Source organism: Rhinoraja longicauda, chromosome 26 (genome assembly GCF_053455715.1).
Source record: "Rhinoraja longicauda isolate Sanriku21f chromosome 26, sRhiLon1.1, whole genome shotgun sequence".
In the NCBI taxonomy this organism is placed as follows: domain Eukaryota; kingdom Metazoa; phylum Chordata; class Chondrichthyes; order Rajiformes; family Arhynchobatidae; genus Rhinoraja; species Rhinoraja longicauda.
Genome location: NC_135978.1, coordinates 20,395,192 through 20,415,335, shown reverse-complemented (window position 1 = coordinate 20,415,335; position 20,144 = coordinate 20,395,192). Strand labels below are relative to the sequence as shown.

Sequence of the window (20,144 nt, the reverse complement as noted above, 5' to 3'; positions counted from 1 at the left end):
ATCTCCCATATTACATGACAATGTCAGAGGAGTGGGGTCAGCTGCTGTGGAGAATCCCCACTGATCCCAGGTTTAACTAAAAGAAGCTGTGGAAGTCAGCAAAGACCATGAAAGAGCAGAGTGCTGATAATCACATGGTCTAAATATAATGCAGTTGACCCAGTTGTTAGACAATAGCAATATTGTTAGTACATTACTCATAACAGATTGTCTCCATCAAAGATCAACAGGTTCAGCTGAGATCACCGACTGGAAACAATACAAAGAAATGCGATTCTGCTTCCATCCCCATCAATCATCCGTGATGCCTTCCACACGTCCCATCTGCAAATACTGTTAATATTGCTCTCAGGCTAATGAATTATACCATTGTGTAGCAGATGGGTGTTTGGCCCAGAGGGCCTATACTGTCAGAAAGGCACTACCCAACCTAATCCTACATCTCAGTGTGAGACGCATAGCTCTACAACATCCACATGAGGAGGATATCTGCCTCCACCTAGTCAGACCCTGAGTTCTAGACCCCACCACCCTTCGATTGCATAGGGTTTTCTTCATCTTCCCACCCGTTCTTCCACTATAAGTCCATAACCTTGGAGGCCCTCCACAAACTATTTCTTGGGATCCAGTACCAACCTGATTTTCCCAGTCTGCATGCACGTTGAAATTTCCCATAACCACCGTAGCATTACCTTTGTTACATGCCAATTTTAACTCCTGATGCAACTTGCACCCTATCTCCAAGCTACTGTTTGGGGGCCTGTAGATAACTCCCATAAGGGTCTTTTTACCCTTACCTAGAGTATTGTGTGCAATTTTGGTTTCCTAATTTGAGGAAGGAGATTATTGCAATTGGGGGAGTGCAATGTAGGTTCACCAGGTTAATTCCCACGATGGCGGGACTGACATATGATAAAAGAATGGGTCGGCTGGGCTTGTATTCGCTGGAATTTAGAAGGATGAGAGGGGATCTTATAGAAACATATAACATTCTTAAGAATATTGGACACAGTAGTTGCAGGAAAAAATTTCTCGATATTCGGGGAGTCCGGAACCAGGGGTCAGTTTAAGAATAAGGGGTAGGCCATCCAGGATTGAGATGAGGAAAAACATTTTCACCCAGAGTTGTGAATCTGTGGAATTTTCTGCCACAGTGGAGGCCAATTCACTGGATGTTTTCAAGAGAGAGTTAGATTTAGCATTAAGGGCTAAGGGAATCAAGGGATTTGGGGAAAAAGCCAGAATGGGATACCGATTTTGGATGATCAGCCATGATCATGTTGAATTGCCGTGCTGGATCGAAGGGCCAAATGGCCTGCTCCTGCACCTATTTTCTATGTTTCCATCCTCCCTGCATTCCTAAAAACCCTACCCTTATTATCATGACTCCCTAGACAGGGGAAACATCCTCCCATAATTCAACCCTTTAGAACATGGTACGTTTTTGATAAGATATCCTCTGAATCTTCTAAACTCAGGAGAACACTATCCAGTCTATTCGGCTCTGCTTGTATCATTCTAGGAACCAGTCTAACGAATCACCACAATGCTTCTTCATAGGATGAGAGTTATACAGCATGGATACTGGACCTTTGATCAAAATTAACCATGCCAATCATGCCTATCTACTCTCCTACCATTTGGCCAGCTTAGACTTCAATCTCTTTACTCCTCTCCTAGCCAAGCCCTTTTTAAACATTGTAATTGTATCTGCCTCTACCATTACCTCTCATTCTATGAACCCACACCAAGAGGGCTGTTCGTGTGCTGTACTGTTCTATGTTCCATTTGCTGAACTGTAAATTGAACAGCTTCTCATTAACGTTCAAGATTAGCCCCTCACCCTTTTGTGGGCCACTTATTTGAACCAGGATGCAACGTTATGGCAGGACAGCTTGCGAAAAGGCGGCTTTATATTTCAACAGTAAACTGCTCCATGTTTTTTATTCTACATATATACAATACAATATACGAGGCTATTTAACCCTTCTGGTCTAAGCCAGCTCATACAGCAATCCCACTGGTTCGCTATTTTTTCCTTATGTCTCCCCACATCCTCAATCATCTCCCTAGATTTTAATCATCCACCTTACACAATTTACAGCGGCTAATTAACCTTGCAGATTCTTAGCTCTTTGAGATGTGGGAGGAAATCCACGCGGTGACAGGGAGAGTGTAAGGACCTGGGGAGAGGCAATTGAACGATTATAAAATATGTTGTATGGAGAACGCAAACAAACCAGGTTTCTGTTGACACCGTAAACTAAAAACGCTCCTCGACCGACACTGTAACTGGGCTCCAATGGGGCTCCGACAGTTGTGTCAGGTCGCACGTGTCAGGTCGCGCGCACGGGGGGCGTGCGACCGCGCGCGCGGGGGACGTGTTTACGATGTGCAGACCAACGGCAGGCGATGCGAGCTCGCCCGCTGTCAGCGCGTGACGTGACGAGCGGCAGCCCCAAGTCCCGCCCCCTTCCCCAAGTCCCGCCCCCTTCCCCATCCCCTGCTGGTCGTCTCCATGGTGACGGGTGTCGGCGGTCAGCCAGGCAGCCATGTTTAATGTGAAGCTGCTCCTGGTGGGCCCGAGCGCGGTGAGTTGGCGATAAACGCAGGTCCGGCGGAGTTCCGAGGTTGATGGTGACTAGACATCTGGTGGTGTGCGCAGGCGAGCGAAGATTGATATCGGGTATATCAAATGTGTGGTAGCGTTGATGCACAAGGGTACATAAAGTCCGTTAAATCAGGGGGTTGGGGTGCGTAGAAGGAAGGGTCAAACACTAGGATGGGTGGTAGGATGAGAGGTGCAGGAGAATAAACGCCGTGGCGGTGATTATTACAGCTGCAATAGCTGGGGACTGAGAAGTTACTAGATCCATAGGCTTGGTGCTGCCATGCTAGGAAAAATCTCCACGAGATCCAATCACCCGGGAATGGCAGGTAATTAATGGATTGCTGATGGACATACTGTTACCTGAAACATCAGCTCTTAATAGAATACGACCATTTCGCATCCCATTAAGTTGAAACTAGCAATATTATCAGGGTAATTTGTAAGGAAGGCATGCCGATTTAAAAAATATATGATCAACGTATAAATCTTGTGTTGTGCTGATCCATCATGATTATAAACTATATTGTACAGTACATGTTCCTGGCTTTATCTTTTTAGAGTGGAAAAACGGTTCTGGCAAATTTTCTTTCTGATGCAACAGAAGCAATTGGTGGTGATTACAGCCCCACTCAGGGAGTCAGGTATATGAGCATCTTGCAGTTTATTTAAAACGAAACGTACTTTGTAATACATAAAATGATGATGACAGAGAGGCAACATTATTCATTTATCTGATATTCTTACTCTCATGAATCACCAAGCCTTGTGTGCCGTGTAGTTTCTAGCATTTGCTAATCATAGCACATAGTGGCTGCAGGATAAGCAGAAGAAAGTTAACTAAATACCTTTCCCATTCCTGGTTGCCGTCTAGTTGTTGGATCTGGATGTATTCAGGTAGCTGCTGCACAGTGCAGACCTCTCTATGATATCATCCTGAATCGCAACATTAATCTCCTATTGTCAGTGCATTCAATCTATTTACTGTGATGGGGTGAAATTATTTCTCAAAATATGTTTATGTCTGATAGTGCAATTTGTATGGTAAAATAGAAACAGCTATCAACGGAACAAATATATCAAATTGGTGCAGAAATCATGCTACATTTACTTTATCTAATTCTTATATTTTAAAACTTCTTCACAGATTCTTTTCAGCTTTATTTCACATTTAGATCATAAAAAGATAGGAGCAGAATTAGGCCATTGGCCCATCAAGTCTACTCTGCCATTCAATCATGGCTGATCTATCTCTCCCTCCTAACCCCATTATCCCCAATCCTCTGCCTTCTCCCCATAACCTCTAACTCCTGTACTAATCAAGAATCAATCTATCTCTGCCTTAAATATATCCACTGACTTGGCCTGCACAGCCTTCCGTGGCTAAGAATTCCACAGATTCACCACCTCTGACTAAAAAAATTGCTCTTCATCCCCTTCCTAAAAGATGTCCTTTAATTCTAAGGCTATGACCTCTAGTCCTAGACTCTCCCACTAGTGGGAACATCCTTTCAACATCCATTCTATCCAGGCCCTTCACTATTCTGTACGTTTCAACGAGGTCCCTCCTCATTCCCTAAACTCCAGCGAGGCCCAGTGGCGTCAAACGCTGCAGAAATCACGAATGTCACAGTTCACTTTTTTTTTTTAAAAGGAAGTGAGCAAAATCAGAATTTGTTGACAACTTTCAGTCAATCAACCAGCATCTGTGGGGTGAAACAGTAAAAGTTTTGGGTCCAGGACCTTTCATCAGAACTGGAAAACAGAGAGACAAACATTAAAAAAAACAAAGTGCTGGGGTAGACACAAAATGCTGGAGTAACTCAGTGGGACAGGCAGCATCTCTGGAGAGAAGGGATGGGTGACGTTTCAGGTCGAGACCCTTCTTCAGACCGAAGATCTTCAATTTAAACCAGTATCTGCATTTCTTTCCTACACAAAGTGCTGGGAAAACTCAGCAGGTGAGGCAGCATGATAGGGATACATGCCATTTGGGTCTAGACCCTTCTTTAGCCTGATTGTGGTGGGTGGGGGGAAAGAAAGCTGGAAACTACATTTGTAGCTGTACCTCTGTTTCAATTTGTTTCCATTTAACGTTTCTGTCTCTGACTGCCCACTATTTAGTAATTGTTTGATTAACAACTTTGATCTCATGGTGATGTGCAGAAATGAACCTATGTTTTGTTTAAAAGGTTATTCATGACTTCCTTGCTCTATGCTCTCTATGGCACAGGATCCTTTGTGCATTTTTTAAACTTTCTCAACTAACCCAAACACTTTCAGTAAACCAGTCCTAGATCCCTCTGTCCTTCCACTTCTTTTGGAATTATGTCCTCCAGTTTTATTGCTTACTAGATGGGCATGGACCCGTTGGGCCAAATCTTTCTGGCAGGAGCGGCAACCCTCGTTGGGTGCAAACCTCTCCTGCAGGCCCGGCAACCATCCCCAAACTGACGACACGTGGACCCGTTGTCGGCCAGGGAGTGTTCCCCGGGGCCAAATCTCTCCTGCGGGCGCGGCAACCCCCGTTGGGTGCAAACCTCTCCTCCAGGCCCAGCAACCCTCCCCCAACTGACGATCTATGGACCCTTTGCCGGCCGGGGAGTGTCCCCCGGGGCCGTGGGCGGGCGAGGGGGGGGGGGGAGGAAAGGGGAGAGGGAGCCACTCATCTCGGCCCCGGGTGGCCAGAGCGAGCTGTGGACTCGTTGGGTGGAAACCTCTCCTGCAGTGGCAGCATGGTGACGATGGCCATCTTGTTTGACCCTCTGCCGCTGTGCTGCACCACGGGAGGATGGTCAGGCTTGGGGCACGCCGGGACAGGCGGCGGTCCTCCCGACGGGTGGGGGGGGGAAGGTGAGAGCATTTATTAAAGTTTATTAAGTTAATTGTTTTTAAAATGTAACAAAACTTGATCAATTGAGACCGCAGGGGAATGGTGAGTAGGGTGGGCCTAAAATTGTTGTGCTATCGTATACCGTTTTGGCTGTAGTTCGGGAACAAATATATCCACAAATATACAAGATGAGAGTTTTAGTAATATATATATATAGATAGGTAGATAGATAGATTCTTATTCCCCATGTGTCATGCTTCTCATTTCTCAGTATTAAATTTCGCATGCCACCTATCAGCCCACCAACCAGTCTTTGTCTATATTTTCACATGTCTTCAATAGATCCTACTTGCAGTTACTCTGACTCAGATTTATGTCAGTGTTTTGGATTTTAGGTTTAAATAAGTTATGTATAAGTAATGTATATTAATGCTAATAAAATGACATTTTGTATACTAGAATCCTGGAATTCGAATGTCTAAATGTAAATGCTGATGGTAAAAATGTCGGATGTGAAGTGGAACTCTGGGATTGCTCTGGTGATCAGAAGTAAGAAAACAGTATCATTAATAATTCCATCAGTCACAACAGACATCTGATTGTTCCTTCATGCCCTGACAATTGCTGAAAGTAAAATGCCCAGAAACCAATGATTTGGATCAGAATCCTTCCATCTTGCTCTAAATGTGATAGATATTCAAGGGCTTCATGGTTAAAATAATTTGTCCCATAAAGCAACAGCTTAGGAACAGGACCTTCTATGTCTATGCTGACCATGATGCCAATTTAAACAGCACTCCTGCCTGCACATTGTCGAATTCCTTGCCTGTTTATGTGTTTATTTGAATGCTTCTTAAATTTTGCTATTGTATCTGCTTTCACCACTTCCCCAAGACAGGCTGTTCCAGGCACCTATCATTCTCTGTGTAAAAACAAAACTTTCTATCTAAATCTCCTTTAAACCTTCTCCCTCTAGTATTTGATATTTCTGCTCTGGGAAAAAGGCTCAGGCTTTTTACTACATCTGTCTCTCATAATTTTATAAACTTCTATCAGATCACCCCTTACCTTCCAACGTTCATGTGAAAACAATCTGAGTTTGTCCAACAACCCCTTATAGCGAATACTTTCTAATCCAGTTAATATTCTGGTGAACCTCATTTGGACCCTCTTCAAAGCCTCCACATTGTTCATGTACTGGAACAACTAAAACTCTACACAATACCCCAAGTATGGCATAACCAAAGATTAATATGGATGGAACATGATCTCACCTTTATACTTAACACACTGACCACGAAGGTAAGTGTGCCATACCCCTTCTTTACCTTTGTACATTTGTTGAAGCTTTCAGGGAGCTATAAACCTGAACCCCAAGATCTTTCTGTACATCATTGCTCCTCAGGGCCTTGCCATTTACTGGACATGTTCCTCTTCCATTTGACCTTTCAAAATGCAACACCTTACACCTATGTGAAGGAGATTCCATCTGCCATTTCTCTGTGTACATTTCCAACTGGTCTACCCTTTGGCAACCTTCCTCACTATAACTCCAAAGTTTTTTGTATCATCTGCAAATTTACAAATCAATCCATCTACATTTTCATCCAAATCAATTATATAAATCACAAACACCGGAGCTTGCAGATCAGAACTGATCACAGCCCTCCACTGCTACCCTCTGTTTACTATGGCCAAGCTAGTTTTGATCCAGACACCATGGATCCAATGTGCCTTAATCTTCTGGATCAGTCTACCATGAGAGATCTTGTTGAAAACTTTACTAAAGTCCATGTATACAACATCCACTGCCCTACCCTCATCAATCATCGTTGTCATCCCCTCAAAAACAAATTCAGTCCGTCAAGTTTATTGCATATAACTTTCCCCAAGATATTTCCATGATTGCCACACAGCTATTTGCACTGGAAGATCTGCAATCTTATTCACATACAAGTATTCTAAAACTTGTATTTGTATTCCTCATAATCCTTTTAGTCTGCTGATACCTCAAATTGAACTATTTGCTTCTCTGGTAATATCCTCTAAGAGACATTTAGATATGTACATTACCTGGTAGATGAAGGGATATAGACCAGCTAATTACTCAAGTACATGAACGAGAAAGATGTTGAAAATCACACAGGTGAAAGACAGGACTTATGGAGCTTTCAATGGTTACTTTATAGCCATACGTACAGAGATACAGTGAAATGCTTGTTCTGCATGCTATCCATCAAATGATACCAAACTATAGAGCGGAGGTGCAGAACCTGGCGGACTGGTGCTCGGATAACAACCTGTCCCTAAATACCACCAAGACCAAGGAGCTGATCATCAACTTCCGTAGGTCACATAATGGGGAATATGCCCCGATCTCTATCAATGGGGACAGTGTGGAGAGAGTGTCCAGCTTCAAGTTTCTGGGCACTCACATTTCGGAGGACCTAACATGGTCCAATAACACTGCTGCGCTGGTCAAGAAGGCACAACAAAGACTGTTCTACTTAAGAACACTGAAAAAGTCTGGTCTACCCCAACAGCTGCTGACGACCACCTACCGCTGCACCATAGAGAGCATCCTAACGCATGGTATCCCTGTGTGGTACCTCAGCTGCACGGAGGCAGAAAGGAAAGCTCTACAGCGGGTAGTCCATAGAGCTCAGAGGGCCATCGGAACACAGCTACCAGACTTGGAGGGCATCTACAACACACGATGCCTCAGAAAAGCCACCAGCATCCACAAAGACTCTTCACACCCCTGCAACAGTCTGTTCGAACTCCTTCCATCGGGCAGACATAGAAACATAGAAAATAGGTGCAGGAGTAGGCAATTCGGCCCTTCGAGCCTGCACCGCCATTCAATATGATCATGGCTGATCATTCAGCTCAGTAGCCTGTACCTGCCTTCTCTCCATACCCCCTGATCCCTTTAGCAAAAAGGGCCACATCTAACTCCCTCTTAAATATAGCCAACGAACTGGCCTCAACTACCTTCTGTGGCAGAGAATTCCACAGACTCACCACTCTCTGTGTGAAGAAATGTTTTCTCATCTCGGTCCTAAAAGACTTCCCCCTTATCCTTAAGCTGTGACCCCTGGTTCTGGACTCCCCCAACATCGGGAACAATCTTCCCGCATCTAGCCTCTCCAACCCCTTAAGAATTTTATATGTTTCTATAAGATCCCCCCTCAGTCTTCTAAATTCCAGCGAGTACAAGCCCAGTCTATCTAGTCTTTCCTCATATGTAAGTCCCGCCATCCCAGGGATCAATCTGGTGAACCTTCTCTGTACTCCCTCTAAGGCAAGAACGTCTTTCCTCAGGTTAGGAGACCAAAACTGCACACAATACTCCAGGTGCGGTCTCACCAAGGCCCTGTACAACTGCAGCAGAACCTCCCTGCTCCTAAACTCAAATCCTCTTGCTATGAATGCCAACATACCATTCGCTTTCTTCACTGCCTGCTGCACCTGCATGCTTGCTTTCAATGACTGGTGCACCATGACACCCAGGTCACGTTGCATCTCCCCTTCTCCCAATCGGTCACCATTCAGGTAATACTCTGCTTTCCTGTTCTTGCCGCCAAAGTGGATAACCTCACATTTATCCACATTATATTGCATCTGCCATGCATTTGCCCACTCGCCTAATCTATCCAAGTCACTCTGCAGCCTCCTAGCATCCTCCTCGCAGCTAACACTGCCACCCAGCTTCGTGTCATCCGCAAACTTAGAGATGTTGCATTCAATTCCCTCGTCCAAATCATTAATATACACTGTAAATAACTGGGGTCCCAGCACTGAGCCTAGCGGTACCCCACTAGTCACTGCCTGCCATTCCGAAAAGGACCCGTTTATTCCTACTCTTTGCTTCCTGTCCGCCAACCAATTTTCTATCCACCTCAACACTGAACCCTCAATATCGTGTGCTTTAAGTTTGTACACCAATCTCCTATGTGGGACCTTGTCGAAGGCCTTCTGAAAGTCCAGATATAACACATCGACTGGTTCTCCCTTATCCACTCTACTAGTTACATCCTCGAAAAATTCTATAAGATTCGTCAGACATGATTTGCCTTTGGTAAATCCATGCTGACTTTGTCCGATTATTTCACCAATTTCCAAATGTAATGCTATCACATCTTTAATAACTGACTCTAGCATTTTCCCCACTACCAATGTTAGGCTAACTGGTCTATAATTCCCCGTTTTCTCTCTCCCTCCCTTTTTAAAAAGTGGGATTACATTAGCTACCCTCCAGTCCTCAGGAACTACTCCAGAATCTAAAGAGTTTTGAAAAATTATCACTAATGCATCCACTATTTCTGAGGCTACTTCCTTAAGCACTCTGGGATGCAGCCTATCTGGCCCTGGGGATTTATCTGCCTTTAATCCATTTAATTTACCTAACACCACTTCCCGACTAACCTGGATTTCCCTCAGTTCCTCCATCTCTTTAGACCCCCGGTCCCCCGCTATTTCCGGCAGACGGTTTATGTCTTCCTTAGTGAAGACAGAACCAAAGTATTTGTTCAATTGGTCTGCCATCTCCTTGTTCCCTATGATCAATTCACCTGTTTCCGACTGCAAGGGACCTACATTTGCCTTAACTAATCTTTTTCTCTTGACATATCTATAAAAGCTTTTGCAGTCTGTTTTTATGTTCCTTGCCAGTTTTCCCTCATAATCTATTTTCCCTTTCCTAATTAAGCCCTTTGTCCTCCTCTGCTGGACTCTGAATTTCTCCCAGTCCTCTGGTATGCTACTTTTTCTGGCTAATCTGTATGCTTCATCTTTTGTTTTAATACTATCCTTGATTTCCCTTGTTAGCCACGGATGCACTACCTTTCCTGGTTTGTTATTTTGCCAAACTGGGATGAACACTTGTTGTAGTTCATCCATGCGACCTTTAAAAGACGATACAAGGCCTTCTACGCCCGCACCTCCAGACTCAGGAACAGCTTCATCCCCAGGGCCATAGCTGCTATGAACCGGTCCTGCTGAGCCGGATGGCCACAACGCATAGATCAACTTGCACTTTACCCTGTCTAAAAAACTGTTACAATTGTTTCGTTTCGTTGGGTTGCTGTTAATTACTTAAATTATTGCATCGTATGGGAGGCGCATTCCCAATCTCGTTGTACCCCTGGGTACAATGACAGTAAAGATATATTGTATTGTATTGTATTCATTAGTACAGTAGATCCACTTCTGAAACAGCAGGCAGAGTCGCCACGTTCTGGGGTCATTCAGCAACTTCCAAGTGAGAAACATCTGATGGAGGCCAAGAAGACATGCACTTCTTAGATATCTCACTTTAAGGCCCTGTGTTTTCATATCATATCATATATATACAGCCGGAAACGGGCCTTTTCGGCCCTCCAAGTCCGTGCCGCCCAGCGATCCCCGTACATTAACACTATCCTACACCCACTAGGGACAATTTTTACATTTACCCAGCCAATTAACCTACATACCTGTACGTCTTTGGAGTGTGGGAGGAAACCGAAGATCTCGGAGAAAACCCACGCAGGTCACGGGGAGAACGTACAAACTCCTTACAGTGCAGCACCCGTAGTCAGGATCGAACCTGAGTCTCCGGCGCTGCATTCGCTGTAAAGCAGCAACTCTACCGCTGCGCTACCATGCCGCCCGGTGGCATTTCCTCGCCCTGGTCCACTGTCTGGACACAAAGTGGTGGGCGGTGTTGCCTTTTGGTCGTGAGAGGGCCCCTCAGTGGGTGTCCCTCTACGCAGGAATTCTGTCCCTCTACATTGGGTACCTGGGGTACTGCATCGAGGAGTCCCTTGCAACCTGTTTCTCTTGCGGTTCAGCCTCGTCAGCCGCCTACCATTTTTGCGGGCTGGAATAGTCTGTGTTCCATGTGTATATGGAGTGTGTGAGGTTGCCGCTCTTCCAATACCTGAAGGGGTTGCTCCTTGCCTTCTGGCTGAACTTTCACACCCACCATCCTCATCTTTGGACACCCTGTGCATAGGGGAGAGGGTAGGGCTGCAGATGTCCTGTTTGGGTTGTTCCTGGCCAAGCTGGCCATCCCTGAGGATGGCGCCAGGCGGAAGAGGGCTCTGCCCGAGCTGGCTGTCTGCCCCTTTTCTGGAGTTACGTCCGGGCCCGGGTGGTACTTGAGAGGGACTATGTGCTGTGCACCGGCGCCCTGGGGGGTTTCCAGGACCGTTTGGTTCCGTGTCGGGTGGAAGTCACCCTCAATAAATGTTGTAATATAGTTGCATAGTAATTTATTCAGTATATTTGTTCGTCTTGTATTATGATGGTGGGTTTTTTGTTTTGATTTATTTTGCACTGTAAATATTATTGCAAATAATTAGTTAAATAATGCTTGGTTAAAAAAAATGTTTTGGTGGCACTGAATCGTCAAAGAAGCAAGTGGCCTGGTCTAGCACAATGCAGTCAGCTCCTATTGCAACTGCCACAGGGTGTCTGCGAATGGATTCTGCATGATTGCATCAACAGTGATCTGTTTGGACAATGGTCTGTTTAAAACTTTAATGGCATGGAAACTGTTCTTCAGCTCTTCTGAAAGCAAGATATTTAATTAACCATGTTATTCTGAAACATTCAACTCGAGACCTGTTATTGAATGTTAAGTGTTCATCTGTATGTATTTGCTTTTTTTTAGTTCTAGTAAGTATTAAGCTTCAAGTTTTGTTCTTTTCATATCTGAAGGTTTGAGACTTGCTGGCCTGCTTTAATGAAAGATACCAATGGAGTTATCATTGTGTTTAACGTGGAAGTACCCAGCCACCTGAAAGAGATTGAGACATTCTATTCGTACTTTGTTCAGCAGCAACGGTTACATGACTCTCAATGTCTTCTAATTGCTCACCACAAACCAAGTTCAGCAACTGGCAAAGGTCGGCCAGGCCTGGGTAAGTGAGGGAATTGAGTGTCTCCAGCTATTGTGGTACAGTGGATGGGTCCTAGTACAGTCCAATCAATTATCAAGGAGTCAAATATTTTCCCACCTAATAAATTATTTTACCCGTAATTGTATTTAGCAGCGTCTATCGGTAAATACCTATCATTGAACTCCACACAAATGGTATCCAGGATGAAACCTTGGGCAAGATAGAATCCAGGTTTATGTAGCTGTGTGGCAGGAGTACGAACTGATGTACCACTGTGCAGCACTTTGGCTTCAGCAACAAACATGAGAATTGTTTTAGCTGTCTTTATTCTTCCTCCGTGGTACTTTTGTTAGATTGATAACTACATTGTAAGTCACATGATGTAGACTTTTGGATTAATTGCACCAATCACTTTCTTGGCATGATTAAAAGGATGATTGTTTCTCCCAAAAGTGATTACATCACAATCTTGGAAGAAAAGGAATGCCATGGGCATTTAATTGGGACCTTCAGACTGATAGCAATCTCTGATTACTAATCGAGCCAAGATCTGTACCTTGCATATGCAAACACTATTGTCAATTGTGCAATATTTGTTGGTGAGCCTAAGGATGGGTGGCAAGACTAGCCCTGGAGGTGTGCACTTGGGAGACACGACACGAGAAGTGGGGACACGAGAAAGATGTTGCAATAGTTACTGACGTCAAGGCCTTCCTGCGTTCTCTGGGTCTGGCGACATAGTCCTCTCGGCTGGTTTCAAATCAATACAGACACTTTTGGTCAAAGCACACCAGCCTGTTCTGTCCTGACCACATAATATACATTTTGATTACTTCTACGATTGGTCCAATCATAGCAATTTTGTTTTGCAGTAACTGATAACTATTTGTTGGTGGAGGGTAGTGATGTGTGGGCTAGTGATGAACAGCTGTCAGAATGAATTAATCCCTGGGTTGTGGCACATCATCAGTGAAGAAAGTAAGCAATTGTGGCACTTTCAGACTACTTGGGAGTATTTATCAACAGCGTGGGCTACACTTCATTGATGTGCTACCGCAAGGTTTTGAATCAGCAGTTCTGATGTGTTCATTCTCTGGCAATTTATTCTCTGTTCTTGCATCATACACCCAAGCAGACTAATCAGCTGTTTGCTCAGACAAGGAATTTCAGCTGCACACCAAAACATGGGTGATCACATTCTTCAGGCAATTTAGTTGGGGAATGTGAACCTGGGGAAAGTGAACCTGGGGAAAGCTCGGGGATGGTCCACGTTGGAGTAGAAGAGGTGCTTTAATTCTTAAAATGTTTCAATGTAGATAAATCTGCAGTGCCTAATCAGGTAAATCCAAGAAGACTCTGGGAAGCTGGTAAGAAATTGCAGGGTGTGTGACTTAAATATATGTATCATCGTCAGCCAAGGGCTCCCAGGAGACTGGAGTGTGGCTAATGTGCTTTATTTAAGAAGGGCAACAAAGAAAAACCCAGGATCTATAGACCAGTAATCATCACAACTGTGATAGATCAATTTCTGGAGGGATTTCTGAGTGATAAAATGTACTTGCATTTCGAAAGGCAAAAGTTGAATATGGATAGTCAGCATGGCTTTGTTTGCGGAAGATTATGGCATACGAATCTGGTTGAGTTTTTTTGCAGTAACCAAGGAGATCATGTAAAGGCATTAGAACCACATTGCCACACAATTTCTTTATAGAATGAATCATATCATATCATATATATACAGCCGGAAACAGGCCTTTTCGGCCCTCCAAGTCCGTGCCGCCCAGCGATCCCCGTACATTAACATTATCCTACACCCACTAGGGACAATTTTTACATTTACCCAGCCAATTAACCTACATACCTGTACGTCTTTGGAGTGTGGGAGGAAACCGAAGATCTCGGAGAAAACCCACGCAGGTCACGGGGAGAACGTACAAACTCCTTACAGTGCAGCACCCGTAGTCAGGATCGAACCTGCGTCTCCGGCGCTGCATTCGCTGTAAAGCAGCAACTCTACCGCTGTGCTACCGTGCCGAATCATTAAGCTTTAGGGCTATTAATGGTCAGGAAAATGCCTAGGTGAGTGGGGCTTGATGAATACTCCATTTATTTGTAAAGGGAATTTGGTTTCTGCTCTTAACAAGTTTCACTTTTTTTCTCCATTAGCGCAGCAATTAAACAAGCTGAGTTTGATCCATTCAAACCTGGAAGAGGATCCAGAACAAGTCCGCACAGCTTTCCGTCAGTATTTGGGGACAGTTGTCAGTACTTTGTCTGAAAGCAGAGACAAAGAGGAGATGTCAATCATCACTTGAGAAACCTGCTGAGGGATTTTCAATCAAGATCCAAAATGACACCTTTTGGCATATATCCAGCTCTTCACAATTTTGTTTCATCACTGCATTTGCATAATATGCATGGATGATCAGATGGAGGAACTTAATGCGTTCCTTTTGTTTGTTTTTTACTCAAGATTCCAGATCTGCAGTCTCTTGGATCACTTGATTATCAGATTTCAGGCCAATCTGCATGCACTCTGATCCTGTTGGTTGCAGCTGTTCTGAAGAAAGTTGTGTTCCAAATATTTTCATTCACCTGGATATCAAATAGGAGAAATAATTTAAAAAAATATATATATACCTATTCTATGTTTATGTGCGTTAGTTAACTTCAAGGCCAAGATTCAAAGTGAGGAGATAATGAACAGATTCAGGTTGCATGTGATTGCCCAAACTGCTCAGTGATTGAAGCAAGATGCTCATTTATTACAATATAATCACTTTTCCAAGTGTCTTTTCAAAAAAGTGTGATTTTTTTTGTTGAATTTGTGTCATTCTTTGAAGATCTATTGGCAGAACCAGCCAAACCATTGGACTACCAATACAAACTCTTGTCTGTGACTTAAGAGTGGAATGAATAATCAAAAGTCTATGTGTATCAGTCTTAAATCTATCTTATTAAAAGTCAGATCTTGTGTATATGTATATATATATCTGTGATTTCGGCTGATTACGGCAAAACGGTAAACCGTAGCGCCACGATTTTTGCACCGACTTAATCACCGCGCGGACCGCTGCTGGAAAATGATTTTTTTATTTAATTCGTTCGCATATTTTTTAAGTTACAGAGGTTTTAAAGCGCTGCCCCCCCTGATTTATTGAAGGTTTTCAGGGGGGCGCTGTGGTGCGGCTGTGCTCAGCACGCATGCGCGGCATCTCCTCAATTTCACTGATTTCGGCAAAACGGTAAACCGTAGCACCACAATTTTTGCACCGCCTAATCACACCGCTGGACGCTTGCCGAAAATGATTTTTTTGTTTAATTCGGTCGTATATTGTTTAAGTTACAGAGGTTTAAAAGTCAAGACTTTTTTTCTCTGTTATTTCGGCTGATTTCGGCAAAAACGGTGAACCGTAGCGCCACGATTTTTGCACCGCCTTAATCACCACGCTGAACGCTGCTGGAAAATGATTTTTTTATTTGATTCGGTCGTGTATTTTTTAAGTTACAGAGGTTTTTGTAAAATAAAATTTAAAAACAGCCGTTTTTTCAATGGCCTTCAGCGTGTGACGTCAAAATGCCCATGTGACAAGAGCTCGTGCAACCCCCCTCCTGCTGATTTATTGAAGGCTTTCAGCGTGGTGCGTCTGGGCTCCCCTCTCCTCTCTCCCCTTGCTTCTCTCCTCTCTCCCACACCCGGGAGACCCTCTCCCCGCTATCCAAACCCCTGGACCTTTCACTGATGCGCTCCCCCCCCCCCCCCCCGGAACTTTCACTGATGCGCACCCCCGCATCTTTCACTAATGCGCTCCCCCCCCCCCCCCCCCCCCCCGGACCTTTCACTGATGCGCTCCCCGCCCCCCCCCCCCCCCCGGACCTGTTGGTGCTGGGGGCAAGAGAGAGTAGGGGAAAGGGGTGTGCTGGGGAAAGGGGGGAGTGTAAGAGTGTGTCTGGGGGAGAGAGAATGGTGGCGGGGTCTGAGAATGGGGACTGGGGAGGGGGACAACAGGGGTCGTCCGGAGGGGGCTTGATGGTGGGGGAAATAGGGATACTGGGAAAAGGGGAGGTCGTGGGGGAAGGGGGGGTGTGGGGAGAGTAAGATTGGGGTTGGGGGAGGAGAGAATGGGGGGTGTGGGAATGGGCCCTCTTCGCTAGTGTCTATTAAAATACTTTGTAAATATTATCCTTATTCCATTTTGTAGCAACTGAAAGCTTGCTTGAAGCAATAATAATGTCTAAAACGTCTATTTCTGATAACTTTCTAGTTCTATGCGGTTTAAAGACCAATTTATTTTATGTTGAGACCAACATTTATTGCCTGTGCATTGTACGTGCTGGGCTTGTTTAAACTCTTATTTATCCAATTCAGTTCATTTGAAGTGACTTCTGTTCCACTCTTGTGTTGGTACCCCTGCTGGGCTGTGTCATCCTTAATCCCTCTTCTCAACATACTGTTCTTCGTGACTTATCCAAAATACAGCTCAGTTCCATTTTGTCCATTAATATTGCCACTTCTTTCATCATTTCTTGCCTCTATTTGTCTAAACATCAGAAATGGATAGGCAGAGTTCCCTCCAACTAAATATTAAAAAATTGCAGGTAGTTTTACAAACATGGTATCAGTTTGGTACCTCGATAGTCTTCACTCAAGCATCCATTTTCCAAAATAAATTTCTAGTTTACGTTATCTTCCCGCATGGTTACAATTGTTCAATACTGGCAAAGGTATGAAAACCAGCTATCCCGATTTGGAAACATCACCACTCCCCAATCCTTGGGGAGACAAACTCCCTCTCTAATAGCACTTTGAGAGTACCTACATCAGGATTGTAGTGGTATACCTTCTCAAGGGAGATTGGGGATGGACAGTAAATGTAGGTCATGTAAGATACATTATAAACTATTAAGTTTAAAAATCCCTTTGAAGTTCTATCTTCGCCTATAATCAGTTACTTAATCTAAATAGCCTAGGCAAGCAATGGCAGTACATTTTGTAGCTGATATTCTGTAGCCATTGTACTCTGGTGGTGCAGGAATTTGTACCTTCCAACCCATGCCCAAATGTTGTCTAGATCATACTACATATAGGCCGTATGCCTGCTTCACTTTCCACCTGAGGTGTTACACGTGCAATTAGACTTTATATTTCTGACCTTATGATGAAAGGACATTGAACAACCAGCATGTTGGTACCACTCCAAGGCCATGGCTGTCCTCCTTTTTGCAAAGCATTACTCCATCCATTGGCATGTCTACTACAAAAATACTCTTCTACGCATACCGCTTACACCATTCTCGGAAATAAAATCCGGAATTGCTTTCTCCCATTCATTTTTTTGGGGCTTACCACATATTGTTTGAAATAAAAACTATCCCTGAATACAACTTAAGAATTCTTACTCCTTTAGCCTCCTGTGCTGAATTTTATCCCAGTCAAAATAAATGTTCACTATTATATTACTTGCACTTGGTTTTACATTTTAAAAGTGTCCTGCAATTTCTGTATTCAAACTGCATGGAGATCAATAGTACAACTGTACCAATGCTCATTTTTTGTCTTCTCACATTTTATTTCTTCTCACAACTGTGATTGTTTCTTTAACCAACAGTAGTACCCACTTCCCTTTCTTAATCACATAGCTCCTGAAAAATTAAAAACTAGGAACATAAAGATGGCAATTTATAACTAGGAACATAAAGCCGGCATCAGTCTGAAGAAGGGTCTTGACCCGAAACATCACCTATTCCTTCTCTCCTGAGATGCTGCCTGGCCCGCTGAGTTACTCCAGCATTTTGTGTCTACATAAAGCTGGCAATCCTATTCTCTTTATAGCCAATATGAATGCATATTCCTGAGAACATGTCCTGAATTTGGCTTATTTTGAGATATATTTAAAATTGAATCAAGGCGATGACAAAGGCAAACGCCACTTTAAAATGGTTTTAACCACATACAACAAGCTTTAATGAGTTTTGACTACATAGCCAGATTAACATTTCATTTCCAGAAAAACTCAAACTACTGCTCAGCATCGAGAATCTCATAAATTAGTCATCCTCATGCCATTTGAATAACAGCAAATAAAATGTCAAAGTCTAAAGCAATTTTTGTGCTCTGCACCAAGGATAAGGATAAGAACAAGAATTTCTGTCCATTTTGCAGTTAGGACATTCACAGCCTCCATTCCAGAGTGTGACATGATCCAAAGAGGAAAAAAAAAATCTCCACTGCACCTTCTACTCATTTTGTCCTGCTTCCAATTGCTTCACCTTTCATTCGTGCATCCAGAGCTTGCTTCTGCTCTAATTCATCCTTGTATTTTTCTTCAATTTTTGCAAGCACAGCTGGGATTTCTTGGGCCAACTCTGTAACAAAGGTCAGGCTCTCAGGAATGCTGCTAACTGCATTATTCTTCCATATATTTTCTAAACTGTTCAACCAGTGAATCCTCTGCTCTAATTTAAGCTCAGTTATCTTTTGCTCTTCCAACTCATTCAGAAGGGCATGCTTGGCCATAATTTCACATTTGTAACACTGTTGAAGCTGAGCAATTTCCATCTGCAGCTCCTGGTATTGTTCCTCTGTGTACACGTGCTGTTCCTGAACATTGTCTTCAGGAAGCAGAATATTTTCAGGAATATAAAATATATGCTGCAGAATTCCTTGTTCAACCCTTTCGAAGATCAAGTCCAAACGATCTTTCATCAACTGGAGAAAGCTCTCTGTACAGGCACGAAGTTGAGATGGCGTGACACTGTTGTTTGGTAGCTCTTTCAGTTTCTTGTGAATTACACGTTCAACAACAAGCATCACATCAAGCAGAGAATCCTGGATTCCACTGTGAACTCGAAGAACGCAGGTCTGTGGAGAAAACCCAAAGAACTGGGTTTCGTATATCATCAACCCATCTGCCATTTCAAACTCTGGGAAGTAGTGTAAAGAAAAATAAAGCAAAAACAGTGAATAACAATGTAAAGATGGTCCTCAACATTACACTTTTCATAAATCAGAAAACACCCAAAATGACAGTGAAACAAAAGAGCTGCCAACATGCAAATGCTACATTGCTATGGTCTCTGGCACAAACGACCCATCCTCACCTCCTTGAAACCCTCTTCATTCTTGATGTTGACTTACTTCTCCCTCTGCCTTTACCCCTCTCGCTCCATCCTCCCTATGCCAACTTTTCCGTCCCCCTGCCGCGTCCCCTCTCCAATCTCCGTGCCGACTTCTCTATCCTCCATGCCGATTTTTATCTCATTGCTCTTCCACCTACGAGGATTTCTCCTTCTGTCTTCACTCCTCTCTCCACGCCGACATCCTTCTCCTGCCCTCACCCCTCTCCAGCATCCGCCTTTCTTCTCCCTCTTACTCCTCTCTGCACGCCCAAATCCTTCCCCCTCCCTTACTCCTCTCTGCGCGCCTACATCCTTCTCCCTCTTACCCCTCCCTTGCTCCGCTCCGCGCCCACATCCTTCTCCCTCTCTTACCCCTTCCTTACTCCGCGCCCACATCCTTTCCCCCTCCTCCTTTTCCCCCTCCTCCTTTCCCCCCTCCGCCTTTCCCCTTTTCCCCCCTCCGCCTTTCCCCTTTTCCCCTCCTCCTTTCCCCTTCCTCCTTTTCCCCTCCTCTTTTCCCCTCCTCCCTTCCCTCTTTCCCCTCCTCCCTTCCCCCTTTCCCCTCCTCCCTTCTTTACTGCTCCTTTACCTCCTCCCTTTACCACTCCCTCTCTCCGCCGCGTCTCCGATCCTGAATCCGCTCTCCCGCCGAAACCAGCCGTCACCGCACATGCGCAGATGGCTCGTTGCCCGGAAG

At 44.2% G+C, this 20,144-nt stretch overlaps 2 protein-coding genes across 6 annotated transcripts; one reads left to right on the top strand and one right to left on the bottom strand.

The window, feature by feature from the left end:
• The first annotated feature begins 2,509 nt into the window (after positions 1 to 2,509).
• ift22 (intraflagellar transport 22 homolog (Chlamydomonas)) lies at positions 2,510 to 15,976 on the top strand. Of its 5 annotated transcripts, none has more exons than XM_078422421.1 (5): positions 2,510 to 2,591; positions 3,170 to 3,252; positions 5,901 to 5,990; positions 12,147 to 12,349; positions 14,495 to 15,974. In XM_078422421.1, the coding sequence occupies exons 1-5, from the start codon at positions 2,553 to 2,555 to the stop codon at positions 14,641 to 14,643; spliced, it is 564 nt and encodes a 187-aa protein (XP_078278547.1). In that variant the 5' UTR covers positions 2,510 to 2,552; the 3' UTR covers positions 14,644 to 15,974. The 5 variants fall into 5 exon arrangements, with proteins under 5 accessions (XP_078278547.1, XP_078278548.1, XP_078278549.1 ...); XM_078422422.1 differs by having other exon boundaries at positions 2,550 to 2,686; positions 14,495 to 15,976; XM_078422423.1 differs by having other exon boundaries at positions 2,591 to 2,721; positions 14,495 to 15,976.
• Positions 15,977 to 18,429: 2,453 nt separating this feature from the next.
• On the bottom strand, positions 18,430 to 20,127 carry mis12 (MIS12 kinetochore complex component). Its single transcript, XM_078421956.1, has 2 exons — positions 20,037 to 20,127; positions 18,430 to 19,252 (listed from the first exon to the last, which is right to left on the bottom strand). The coding sequence occupies exon 2, from the start codon at positions 19,242 to 19,244 to the stop codon at positions 18,570 to 18,572; it is 675 nt and encodes a 224-aa protein (XP_078278082.1). The 5' UTR covers positions 19,245 to 19,252; positions 20,037 to 20,127; the 3' UTR covers positions 18,430 to 18,569.
• Between the last annotated feature and the right edge of the window lie 17 nt (positions 20,128 to 20,144).

Coding starts and splice junctions, on each gene's coding strand:
- ift22 (XM_078422421.1), top strand. CDS start 2,553: ATGTTTAATGTGAAGCTGCTCCTGGTGGGCCCGAGCGCG. Junction 3,253..5,900: donor AGCCCCACTCAGGGAGTCAG/GTATATGAGCAT, acceptor TTTGTATACTAG/AATCCTGGAATTCGAATGTC. Junction 12,350..14,494: donor CAAAGGTCGGCCAGGCCTGG/GTAAGTGAGGGA, acceptor TTTCTCCATTAG/CGCAGCAATTAAACAAGCTG.
- mis12 (XM_078421956.1), bottom strand. CDS start 19,244: ATGGCAGATGGGTTGATGATATACGAAACCCAGTTCTTTGGGTTTTCT.